We start from the raw sequence: 13,894 nt of genomic DNA, 5'->3' as shown, positions 1-13,894 counted from the left end.
TAGGCTTAGCTAAGATCAATTAACATATAATTATATAATAATTACATTTAAATTAATGAATTTATAATCTATGTCTTCTAAAATTGTAGGCTTCAATGAAGCACAAGACAAGAAGAGCACTTTTAGTGCGGATGTTGTCGTTGTGTTGTGCTTGTAAATTGTAAAACAAGAACATGGATATTAGTATTCAATATAATGTGCTTCCCAAATCCCAATAAATTACGTTGACAACATTAAAATATGGACAAATAAATTGGAAGTTATTTTAGTGTTTGTGTTCTAATCCGATTTAATTAGGGACCAAGGTTAAAAAGTATGCCTTGAAAAAGTTTGGTACGTACATTGGAGTGAGCAACCCCTTTGTGCCCTTAAATGAGTTTTGAAATTAGAAAACTTGACAGCTATTTTTTTTTTCTTTTAATTTTTTATTTATTTATTATTTTTTTTTTATTTTTTTAATGATATAGATTTAAGAAAAGCAAGAAAAGTTAATGATTTTCGACCGATGCTACCGATTATTTAACGTTGGATGTCTACTCGATTAGTTGTTTAAATTTTAGACATGTTGGTACCGATACATGGATCGGATTTATTTTACATCATTTGCATTTTGCACCTTGTAAAATTTGTGCATATACGGTTTCATGAGTCCTCTTCCAATTGCATACATTTGCATATTTGCTCTAAATCCGTTTGATGATTTCACATTTAACAAAAGAACAATGGGATCCGAATGAATTACTTAGGATTTTGACTTTGGTTAAACATTCTATAAGGTTTTAAGTTTCAACCATCAACAAGACAATGCCTTGTCGACTGTAACAAGGAATTGTGAAACAAGCCGCAAATTGTGCTACAAAGCACAAGGTAAAAAAAGCAATAGAATATACTTCGTAAGTAGTATTAATAATGTTTAGTTTGAACATGCATTAGCTTGTATGCTTCTCTTGGTGGAGATTTTTAAAGAGTTTAACAATGGAAAATCTCGTGATTCGAGTAATTTCCATTAATCAATATATATTACAACAAGAATTCTAATTACGGCGTATATTAGGAAACTAACAAGTTGTAAAAAATTCTTGTACATAACATGAAGTATATATCTTAAACTTACAAAGAGAATACAATGTGTATATTCTGATATTCTTCATCAAACTACCTTGATGCCCTTGTAACAGCTCTTGTTTATCAGCAACACTTCAACAGTTGCCAGCTTATTTTGAAATCCATCTAGTACCTGCACAGTGTACAATACTAGTGAACATCCTACATACAGTCAACTACAGCATACTGAAAATTAAAAATGTATCAGTGAACCTGAAAATTGAGAATTTGATTCTAATATGGCATTTCAAGAGCAGAACCTCATTTGCAAACCATGTTTATTATAATAATGGAATTTCAATTTTCATCCTTGATTTTCTGGAAATGTGCAACAAAAGTAGCACCATTTAAAGTAGAATTACTGTTAGCAAAAAACCTAAAGCAAACTTAAAACCGGAGCAATTTCCAATTGATTAATGATCATATAACTCCAAACTGAAAAAACTTTTAACAAATCAGCACAAGACCCATCTAGAAAGAGCAGCAATGCTATGAGTTAAATAAAAGGATAATGCTAGAAAATATAATTATTGGATGGAAGAAGTATGATATATATCATGTGTATTGCAGGGAACAGTAGTATTTACTTGTTTGCTACCTGTTTATAAAATAACAATGATTATAGAGAAGCAGCAGTAACAAGTCATGAAAAAAAATTCTTCCGAAAATTAATGACGGGGATGTGTTTAATGTAGGGCCAATCCTCCCCGGGAGGATCCTTTTGACATCTACTCTTCAGGCTTTCTGAACAATTCAAGAGCTCAAGTTGTTTTAGTGAGGTGAGTTTGGGCATCCAATTCGGTAATGATTCTAGTCTTTTGCAATCCCGAATACAAAGGTATTTGAGGGAAGCCAAGGATTGCATCCAATCAGGAAGATTCACTAGCTGTGGGAGATCATAAAATCTCAGGTCGCAGAGGGAGTGATGAAGGGATCGCCATGGCCTGCCATCCTCTGCCTCTTCTGATAGCCTCATATTTGGACAGTTCCGAATCACTAACTTCTTTAAGGCAGTGAGATGCTCTAATCCTCCACAAACACTCCTCAGTTTGACAGATTTCTTAAATTTCAAGATTTGCAGAGAAGAGGAGCAGTTGTGAAACACCTCCTCTACTTCTTTTAAGCTCTCCATGTCCCCCCCATCTTTCTCAAGATTTAATCTTTCAAGGCTCTGCAAAGTCACCATGGGCAGTGAATTTAACCACACCGCATTGTCTATTTTCACATACCTTAACATAGGAGTTGGAATACTACTACTTTTACTCGAATTTTCAGTATCAAACAACGACCGCGACAACTTATCACCAGAGAATACTGATGATGAGGGAGGAACCTCTCCTATTTTTCCACCCCTTGTTTGTAATATTTTCAGTCTTTTATTGAAGCTTCTTAACAATAGATCATCCACTTTGAGACATAGCGGAATACATGTCAATTCTGGGCAATATTTTATATACAAGCGAGAGAGACATAATTGCAGGTTTATGTTATCTCTCCATCCTTTAAACTTCGGCAAATACCACAAATCAAGGTTTTCCAAGGAGGGAAAGATTGTTACTCCTTGAGCACATTCTGATTCAGACGTGAAACTAAAAGCTAATTGACTAATTTCTATGTACTCCAACTTAGGCAAACTTACAATACTCAGGAATTTGAGATGCTGCAAAGTTCCCAAACATGGAAGGCACTCCAACTCCGTGCAATCCTCAAGACAAATAGATACAAGATTTGGGAGAAGGGTTGTCCAACCAGGCATTCTCACACCACGGTACCCCTGTACTCTTAACTCCTTGAGATTCAAATGTGGTTGCAGCTCTTCCATAAATTTTCTTGCTTCCTCGGTACCCACACCTTCATCTATCTCCTGGTGACAGAAATGAAACATAAGGCCCTTGAGATGTTCCTTACTTCTTAGATAATGTCCTTCAGTACTGATGTCGTCTACCTTAACGACATTTTTAGGCCACTTAAAGCAAATATCAAGACAGTCTTTGAGGTTGTTCATAGCCTTTAGATCTTCCAGTCCATTTAACCATTGCCTAGCAGTTGAATAACTCCCTACACCACCCACAATAAAATCACTTAGTGTGTGAAGACAATTCAACTTACCCATCCCCTTGGGAAAACATGTCATATTCTGGCAAAAATCTGTAAACAAAGTCCTCAGCTTCACCAGCTTGCTCAAATCTTTTGGCAACTCTTTCAATTCAATGCAATCACTTAACTTTAACGTTTGTAAATTACATAGTTTTGTAATCGACTTCGGAAGCACTTCTAGACGGTTCAACGAGAGATCTAAATACCTCAAATGCAACAGTTCACCTATTGATTCTGGCAATGTTTTGATTCTTATACAAGACAAATCCAATACCCTGAGGCGAATGCAATTAGCTATTTGTGCCTCTACAAAGAACTGATCCAATCTAACAACTTCCCTGCGACCAAATAAAAGAAATGTTCGAATATGGGACTTGTATAATGAACATCTTGCAACTTTTGTTTTGACAGATAGATGGCGAACTTTATCATCCAAGTTGCCCTCTAAGTTATCTGTTGCACAAATTTCCTGTTTGGTAACTGTTTGAGCAACATCGTGCATGAGATCGTGTATCTTAAAACTCACAATATCACCATAAATCACATGCCTTACTATGTCTTGAAAAAAGCATCTTCGCAACAAAATTGACAAATACTCCTCAGCAGCATCTTCTATACTTTGTCCTTCATCTAAAGGGACGATATAGCCTTGTGCCATCCAAAGGCTTATTAGCATCTCCTTTTCTATCCGATAATCCTTGGGAAACAACGCACAATAGCTGAAACAACTCTTCAGTGGAGACTCGAGATTATGATAACTCAGCTTCAATATAGGCATGATGTCATTTTGGCTCTCTCTGAGGTTGGCTAATCGGATTTGAGCAAGTGATAGCCACTTACTTTTGTCTTGGCCATATAAGAGACTTCCTACCACTCTTATAGCAAGAGGGACTCGAGAACATCCTTTTACAATCTCTTGCCCTATATTGACCAAGTCTTCAGGAGGTTTAGATGATTGCAATCCAAAAGCCATCCTTTCAAACAAACACCAAGAATTCTCCTCTGATAAGCCTTGGAGCTCGTGTGTTAGACCGTTTCCTATTATTTTTGCTGTTGCTAGTGAACGTGTTGTTAACAAAATCCAGCTTCCTCTTTGACCTCCGATTAAGAATCTTTCAAGGTCACGCCACTGATCACACTTCTCAGACCATACATCGTCTAAAACAAGCAAGTATTTTTTACCTGCTAGTTGATCGCGTAGCTGCTTTTGTACCTGATCCATGGTGGAGTCCTTCTGAAGCTTATCATTTGCTGAAGCCAAAATCTTAAAAAGAATATCTTTTACATCAAGTTGCTTCTGATCTTGATCAGAGACACAAGTCCACAACTTCAATGGAAATGCACTTGTAACCCTTGGATCGTTATACACAAGTTGAGCAAGAGCTGTTTTGCCCAACCCTCCAATTCCCACAACCGTGAGAAAAGATACATCGCGTTGCACATTAGAATCAAGCATCATACCAACAATCTTCTCCAAGTCATCCTTCCTTCCAATGATATCACCAGCATCCACATAAGAACAGGTCTCGGGCCTTCTCCTTCGGATAGGCTCGGGATCATGCTTTAAGCTAAACTGAGTGTTATAAGCAATAGCATCCAGTTTCTTCCTGATTTTCTTAACCCCTCTAGACATTCTGTAAGCAACACCTAGCGGGTTATCAGAAAACAAATAACGCATCTTTTTAGAGAGACTACCACCAGCCTCCAAGAGTTGCTTCTGCTCAGCAAGAGTAACAAACTCGTCGAGCAAATCATCAGCTGCAAAGACGGCTTCCTTGAGCTCCTCGAGCCGATGCTGTGCTTCATGGGAGAGCTCCTGCTTGGCCTCTGCATCAAGAAGCACAGCGTTGACAGCAGAGACGGTGCGTCGAAGATCATCAAGCTGGGATTTGTAGCCAAAGATTGAAAGGATCTCTTGGAGCTCTGAACACTGCAGCGATGCAAGCAGAGTTTGAGCAGCTGATAGCACTGTTCCAATAATATCCATTTTTTTTTTTTTTTTATTTATTTTTTTTTCTGAAAAAAGATGTGAATGAATAAAATAATGGTTGCAAGCTCTGCTATATTTCACTACAAAGTAAAAATAATGCATACATTGAATCTTATCCGTTGAAGTCTTTTATTAGAATAGTGCTTTAGCTTTATTAGAATAGTGTAAAAATAAATCATACATTGAATCACGCAAAAGGAGATAAGGTAGTGCTTTAGCTTTATTAGAATGGTGTAAGATCAATTTTTGGCTGGACCAATCAATTTTCTTATGTCAGGTAGTGCTATATTTTCGTTAAAAGTAATAATTCAGTGGCTCCACAAATTTGTTTTTTTTCTTTTATGGTTGTTTCAGTCGTCTAGTGGGACTATCACTAGAACAACTTCTGGGAAACAGGGCAAAGAGAAACCATGAATTCCCCAAGATTGTCCCGTATAATAATGCCCAATTAGTACGGAGTATATGAATACCGTCGTAGCCGACTCAATAGGTTACAAAAACTCCAAATAGAAGACCTCAGCAGCAACAATATGTAAGGCGACTAGGTGAACCATACATGCAGCAACTATGAAGTGATCAAATACAACATATATGAAGTATTGACAGTTTGTAATGACCACAGTAAAATTGTAGCGACTACAAAAACAAAATCTACGCCCTTGATTATCATTATGCAAATTAGGACCATGATTTATGTGGACCATAAAATTACCCAAAAAAAATTCTTGAACTGTTTTCCATAATCCTCTACGCACTAAACTACTCCATTCGATGTGATCAATTAGTACAATGACCAGGGAGAATTATAGAGAGCAAAAATTAAATAATTATGAAAATTATCCTATCCAATTATTTATGTAGTTCGTATATACAATGTATAGAATTCTTTTTATCAAATTTAGTTGGCAGTTCCGTTGATGACTTGGTTATACTTTAATACTGTTAATTGTTCCTCCATACCTATTTAATGAAGATTAAGGTTGAATACTTAGAACTGCATCAATGGCAGGCTGGCAGCGATAAGTAGGGTCTTTTTTTTTTTTTTTTTTTTTTTTTTTTTTTTTTTTGTGGTGTAAAAAGTAAAGTAGTTTTAAAAATTATTTATGATTTAGAAGTCGAATATATGAATGACAAGATTAATCATTAATATTTAATAGGTTGAAATTGAAAGTAGTTACAATGGCTACATTTTTAATGTAACCATTGAAAAGTCGTATTTTCTCCGTTTCTTTTTAGTTGACACTTTTCTTTAGTTACGTTTGCCAAAGTAGAAATTCAATCGTTAATATCTTTAATTACTGATAAGCAAAAATTGTAAAAAGTTGATATTTTGAAAATATATATCGTGACGAATCTAACTAGACCATACATGACTATATTTTTCATTACGTATAAATCACAAAACAAGGTCAAAGGGAAGTGTGTGAATAATGTTAAAGTCAAAACGTGTCAACTAAAAAAAACAGAGGTAATATATATTAAGAATTATAAAAAAAAAAAAAAAAAAAGCCACTAGCCTGTTACACCATCAAGAGACTACTACTACTACTACTATCCTAAAAGGAATAGCATCCAGTAGTAGTAGTAGTATAGTAGTTTATAACACTCAACACTACTACTACTACCCTAAAAATAATAATAACTAGTTTAGAACCCGTGCTATGCACGGTTTTAAAGTATAATAATACTTTTATTATTCGTTTATCAAAAAATGTATAAAACGAAACCATTTTAAGGTAAAAAAAAAAAGTGTAATTAACATTATATTGTGATATTTTATAGTACAAGTAATGTGACAAGGATGACATACGGAGTAATAAAAAATACAAGTATATATTTTTATTATAGTACTATACTTTTAATTCTATTTAGATTATTATGGTTGTGCATCATTTCCTTCCCTAAATATAAGGGTAAAAGTTAACAAACTTCATTTAATAATAATATTAAAAAAAAAAAAAAGTAACAAACTTTTTAGAGGGAAAATTTTTCATGACGTAATGACACGTGTACCTCGGGGATAATGTTGGGGACTACTTTAGTATAGAGTATAGATATACAAAGTACTACTTGAAAACAACCTTATTTTTTTTAATCTTAAAATATAAGGAAAGATTTGAAAAATAATTCAACTCAAAGAACTAACAATCAATACCCACATAAAATGCTTCTACACATTATGATTCCAATATCAAATGTTTATAAAAGAAATTGTTATTATTATTAATATTATTTATTTTTTTGAAAGAATTGTTATAATTATTTGAAATTATTAATAAATAATATTATTGAATATTAATTCTTAATGGTTTGAATTATTAAATACTATTATTGATAACTATTATTATTAATTATTATTATGATTAATAAATATTAATTATTATTAATAATAATTATTATTAAAATTATTTTTAATATTAATAATTATTATAATTATTCAAAATAATAAATTATTATCATAAATACAATATTAATTATTATTGAATATTAATTATTATTGGTTATTATTAATTATTATTTGAAAATAGAGCATAGCAGAGCCGAGCCGAATCTTTTGAGCAGAGCAGACCAGATTTGATTTGAGCAGAGTAGAACAAAACAGCTCTAAAGAACGGGGCCTAAGTTGATTTTCTCTTACCTGTAAGGCCTTAGGCCCAAAGACCTCCTTTCTTTCAGGTGATCTACCTTTACATACACATTATTTCACGTCCAAGAGCTACTAATGCAAAGAGTGATGGAAGACGCCTACGCTTATCAGCTAAGCTTATCTCTCAATAACAACAAATCTCCATTTGACATGATTATGTAGTAATTAGGATATTGTAATTCTGACATAGGGTTTTGGCCGTTTAGAGTGATACTGTTCATGGGCTTAGATAACAATGATCTAAAGTTCTAAACTATACCCAAACCTACTAATCTACGATCATATCCTTTTCACACTGCTGCCTTGGCCAGTTGGCTCTATCTAGTATATAAGCCCCCCACCAAAAAAAAAAAAAAAAAAAAAAAAAAAAAACCTTAAACAGAATAAAAACACAATCTCAATTATGTTAGTAGGAAACTAACAAGGTGGCAGGCTTTAAAAATCAATAAATTTTTCTTGTTCAAAATTATTTATGGATATGACATCCTTGGGAAAAGTCTACTGGTTGCAAAAATCTTACTGTAGCAAACTAAACTGCGAGAAATGACTGTAGTCACACATGTAAGAGTCCCATATTAGTTGAAGAAGAGAGAGTTAAACACTTTATAAGGCTAAGGGGCTACTCCTCATATTGCCATATGGTTTTGGGATGGAACCTTCTTTGATCTTGTGAAGTGAACTTTCTCTCTTGATTTGCCGGTGCGGTCCAGACCCGCGTTTATCATGATATCAGAGCCAGACCCACGGTTTGGGACCTCTAATGGCTTGAGTACATTGTCATGCCCAAGTTTGGGACCTTTAATGACATTAAGTATTCTGGGCCAAATTGAATTGGATCAAGTGATCCTTGAGTTAAAAGGGATCTTACATGTGAGGGGGAGTGTTGAAGTATATCCCACCAAGTAACACATGTAAGAGTCCCATATTAGTTGAAGAAGAGAGAGTTAAACACTTTATAAGGCTAAGGGGCTACTCCTCCTATTGCCATATGGTTTTGGGATGGAACCTTCTTTGATCTTGTGAAGTGAACTTTCTCTCTTGATTTGCGGGTGCGGTCCAGACCCGCGTTTATCAGAAAGAGGAGAGGTGGTTCCACTTTATAAGGTAGAGGAGAAACTCCTACTATTGCCAATTGGTTTTAGTATGGAAGCTCCAAAGCCTTGTTTGTGGGCCTAACTCTCCTCCTCCTTGTTTGGGTTGCCCAGGCCCAATTTATATTGTTTCGAAATTTATCATGGTATCAGAGCCCAGGTTTGTTGGGCCGTTTATAACTGGGTATTTGTCAAGCCACTGGTTAAGGGGCCTCTATTGGATGTTCATTCCCAAAGAGGATTTATATTGTACCTTCTGGTGTGCTTTAGTTCTAAGGACACTCATAAGTGAGGGGGAGTGTTGAATCCCATTATAGCCCACTTATGAGTGTCCCACATTGGAGAAAGAGGAGAGGTGGTTCCACTTTATAAGGTAGAGGAGAAACTCCTACTATTGCCAATTGGTTTTAGTATGAAAGCTCCAAAGCCTTGTTTGTGGGCCTAACTCTCCTCCTCCTTGTTTGGGTTGCCCAGGCCCAATTTATATTGTTTCGAAATTTATCACCCAAAGCATAATGTAATCATAAAAGGGTCCACATTTACAACCAGACTCATCAAAAGGATTGGTTAGTTCAATAATTTCGTGTTCCGGCAAGTATGTCTCAGCTTAATTTTAAGGTCAAATCAAATTTTCAGTTGTTCTACTTCCGCAGCAGTTATCTGGAATTTCATGTCAAAAAATGTTCATAACAACAAAAAATTTAGGTGGCTCAGGTTGGGTCAGCTTTGTGGCTTTGCCAGATCTCAATTTAAAAGCATTAGCAAACATAATAATAGTACATCTGTACATCAAGAGAGTTTATACCTGGAAAATCATTTCATCAGGGAAGTGAGGAAGCACCTCTCTTACAGTGTCTGCCATGTGCAGTAACAATTGTTGCAGGGTATCTACGTGCAGCAGGGGGAGATGCTGTACTGGATGTTGTAAAGGCAAGCAAATAACATCACAACAAAACTAAGAGTTATGATTTAAGAAAGGTTATCAAGTTACAATTAACCAAGAAAATATTTAAATGTGTAGCCTACAAAATAGATATTAGTCCCTTTAAAAAAAGGTTCACTGAAATAGAGGTCTAACGATGAATTCTCCACCAACAATCAGTGTTCTAGCAAATTATTTCACTGCCATATAGATCAAAGCAAAAAAAGACTTAAAGGGATAGCTCAAGTGGTTAGAGTTTCACTCTTGATTCCAGGAAATCATGGGATCGATTCTCACCCCCGCCCTTGTGGCTCTCTAAACACCGGTTTAAAAAAATATAGATCAAAGCAAAGCGCCAAAGCCCCTAATTTAAACCCAAAAAAGGGCTACAAATCCTAATCCATGCAATCTTTGAACAGCATTAGATATTAAAAAAGAAGCATTTAAAAACCATTATTAAGGTACCCCAGGAAATAGTTTCACCATAAACTATAACATACCATCGCCACTGACAACACCTCCATGCCCCCAAGATGATATTAGCTTATGGTATTGTCTATGTACAGTTTTGTCGCCTATAATCAGATAGAAGCAAATAACTAAAGGCTAAAAGTATTGTTCTATTTCCATCACATAATAAAAATAACTGCCCATATGTTGATACAGTACTATTTAAGTTGATTTCAATTACTATGTGCTAAATAATTTATGGGAACTAATCATTCTATAGTAGCCCTCTAGAGAGCACATTAAGCACAATTGGATTCTTATCTTTGTACATTGTTCAGTCATTGCATATTTTCCAGGACCAATAACGGCTCTTTTACCACATACGAAAATTCTTGAAAAATACTTGTTACTAATACTTTTACTGATCTAAATTTGACATTGACATAGAATTGAAGCAAGTAACTAAGCCTACAATCACAACAACAAAACACAAAATGTAACAATTAAGAACATTTCAAGAATGAACAAGACGAAATAAGAAATTAAAGTTAGCTGCAGAGCTTACAACGCAAAGTACGGTTGAAGTTAAATCGGTGTTACACAAAAATCTGTTGCTGCTTCTAAGTATTACTCAATAGTATTTGTGGTCGCACATAATCATTTTTTATGACACGATTCATTATACACATCAAGAGAATTGAAGTATATTATATTGAAACGAAATACAATAGCACTAATTGTCATAATATATGTATTAATTCAAACTCAAAACCATATGATTTATACTTGATGTTATTGAAAATTTGAAACAGAGGTTGCTAATTCACAATGAGGAGAGATAAAGATGATACCATGAATGGCTTTGAAAATTGAGAATGAGAATTTTGACACCTTTCTTCTTCGTTGTTGCTGCTTGGGGAGAATTTCACATTGACGATCATCCTTTAAATTTTCAATGGAAAGTTGTTATTTCAGATTAAATTCAATCCCCAAATTCGTTTGTTAATCACAAATAATTTGAAGAGTGGCAAAATTAAGAAACCCTATATTCTTCTATTGATTCTCTGGGTTTGCTTGTTTTACCCGAATATCGAGCTGAAATCAAAGGATTTTTGAAGTGGTTGCAAATTAGAGCTGCCCAATTCGGCGATTTTCTGAAATTTGGTTTTGAATTTGAGGTGAGATAGAGATTAAGGTGACGGGTGACCCATCTGATGAGCAATTTCCTGGAGAATTCATATACAAGTACAAGCTTATACAGAACAAAGAGACTGATTGTGTGAAGTATCACGTGTGAGCACTGTTCATAAGGTGAGGGAAGATGAAGCATTAAAAACAAAAGTAGACATAGGCACGCATGCCGGGTGCGTAGAGGTGTCAATTCGGGTAAACGAGTTGGGTTTGGGTCGGGTAAGAGTGGGTCGAGTCAATTCATATTAATTCCATAACCTATGCGGGTTGGGTTTGGGCTGGGTCATGCTTGAGTCGGGTCACGTCGAGTCATACTTCTTATAGGGTTTGGGCAGGGTTTAGGTCGGGTTAATAACATGTCAGGTTACATTCGGGTCGGGTGAACAATAGGTCGGGTTTAATTTGGGTTAAAACGGGTTAGGGTAATTCTCGGATTCAATTCAAGTCAATAATTTGCGGGTTAGAATCAAGTCGGGTCATTCTCGGGTTTGAGATGGGTTCGGTTCAAGTCAATAATTTGCGGATTATAATTAGGTCGGGTCATTTTCAAGTCAGGGCATTCTCAGGTTCAATTCGGGTTCGGTTCAAGTCAATAATTTGCAGGTTATAATTAGGTTGGGTCATTTCCAAGTCGGGTCATTCTTGGATTCAAGTCGGGTTATGTCAAGTCAATAACTTGCAGGTTACAATCAAGTCGGGTCATTCCCAAGTCAGGTCATATTCGGGGTCAACTAACTATAAATAGATAATTATCATTTTTATCAAACTAATCATTTCCTTTGCAGGGCGTTTCTGGTGCAGTTGGCTGCACGGTGCGGCAAGGTGCCATATCAGTAATCCCTCAAGTAACCCCACTTAAGTAGCCGCTCTAGTAACCCCCAGACAAAGTAAACCCTGATTGTAACCCCTGATTGACTTAGTTAGTTAGTAACCCCTGACCAAGTAACCCTTGACTGACCTAGTAACCCCCGACCTAGTAACCCCTAGTAACCCCTGACCGACCTAGTAAGAGCAACTCCAATGGTTGTATCTTGTATCTAGGAACTTGCTTGCAGTTTTCAAAAGTTTCAAGCTACTAGCTTGACCGTTGGAGCTAAAAATACAATTAGCTTGGCCAAGCAAATTAGCTTAGACAAGCTAAATGCTTGAGAAAAAGTTTCCAAAATTTTTGGAGATCAATATATTAAAATAATTAAATTTATAAGGCTAATTGAGAATGTCAAACTTTTTGATTAGCAAGCTAGTAGCTAACCATTGGGGCACAAAAATACCTACAAACATAATTAGCTTGAAATCACATGTGACATGTCAAGCTAATTTAACAATTAGCTAACCAATGAAGATGCTTTAACCCATAACCTAGTAACCCCAAGTAATCCTAACAGACCTAGTAACCTCTAACCTAATAACCCCTAGTAACCCCTAACCTAATAACCCCAAGTAACCTCAAACCGACCTAGTAACCCTTAGTAACTCTCTACTTAGTAACCCCTGACTGACCTAGTAACACCTAGTATATAGCACCCAACCTAGTAACCATTTACACACACCCAAACCCACCATAACCACCACCAACACCAACCTTTTTTAAACGCCGTCCTCAAAACCTTAAACTCCACCACACCACCACTAACTCCCGTACCACTAACAACCACACCTAGATCCAACAAAACCGAACCCACAACCATAAAATAAATTAAAACTGTTAAACAAGAAAATTAAATCGAACAAATACCTCAAATTAAAATTAATATTGGCTTCGAATTTCATTTGAAATATGGATAAAAAAGGTCAAATTCAACCATAAAAAATTAAAAACTCTAGATCTAGAGTTTTCATGACTGAATTTGGCCTTAAAACCTCTAGCTTGTTTTTCGGCGACGGAGTACGAGGAGCTTCTTTACCCCCTACCACCGTTGCTCCATTTAACTTGTTTAATTTGAGTGGGCTAACTAGAGAAGATGAAAATAGGAGAAAGAAAGAGGATAGAGGAGAGATAGAAGAAAGTTTAGCAAAGGGGTGTGTTTAGGTGGGAAGAAGAAAACAGGAAAGAGAATAGGAGATAGAGAAGAGAGAGAAAAAAATATTGCGGCTGGCCGTACGGTGCGGCCAGCCGCATATGAAACTTTGTGTTTTCTTTGACTATAATATATATGGCAATATACTAGGGAACTATAGTGTATAATTTAGGAAGATAAATATCTCCTTTGACCATACAACAAATATATACTATATTTAACTCTTAAATTTGAGGATGATGCTCCTTTCTTTTGCTGGCCTGGACCGACTTGGTCTCCCAAGACAAAATGCTTTGATCAACAATAATAAGGTGGTCTAAATTGCATTTAAGGTGATTTGAAATCGGGTCAGGAACAATTTGGGTTGAATATAGGTCGAGTCAA

General features: G+C 35.6%; 1 protein-coding gene across 2 annotated transcripts; it reads right to left on the bottom strand.

Annotated features, from left to right (window-relative positions):
- Positions 1-976: 976 nt before the first annotated feature.
- LOC145608405 (disease resistance protein RGA2-like) lies at positions 977-11,535 on the bottom strand. 2 transcript variants are annotated; one of them, XR_014105802.1, is made up of 3 exons: positions 11,153-11,535; positions 9,735-9,844; positions 977-1,237 (listed from the first exon to the last, which is right to left on the bottom strand). XR_014105802.1 is itself a non-coding variant. In XM_081664013.1 (2 exons), the coding sequence occupies exon 1, from the start codon at positions 5,291-5,293 to the stop codon at positions 1,748-1,750; it is 3,546 nt and encodes a 1,181-aa protein (XP_081520139.1). In that variant the 5' UTR covers positions 5,294-6,801; the 3' UTR covers positions 977-1,237; positions 1,703-1,747. The 2 variants fall into 2 exon arrangements, 1 of the variants encoding a protein (XP_081520139.1); XM_081664013.1 differs by lacking the exons at positions 9,735-9,844; positions 11,153-11,535 and adding an exon at positions 1,703-6,801.
- Positions 11,536-13,894: the final 2,359 nt, after the last annotated feature.

This window comes from Chenopodium album, chromosome 23, assembly GCF_948465745.1.
Source record: "Chenopodium album chromosome 23, dcCheAlbu1.1, whole genome shotgun sequence".
Taxonomy (NCBI): Eukaryota; Viridiplantae; Streptophyta; class Magnoliopsida; order Caryophyllales; family Amaranthaceae; genus Chenopodium; species Chenopodium album.
Note: the sequence above shows the minus strand (reverse complement) of the source record. Positions and strands in the feature narration are given on the sequence as shown.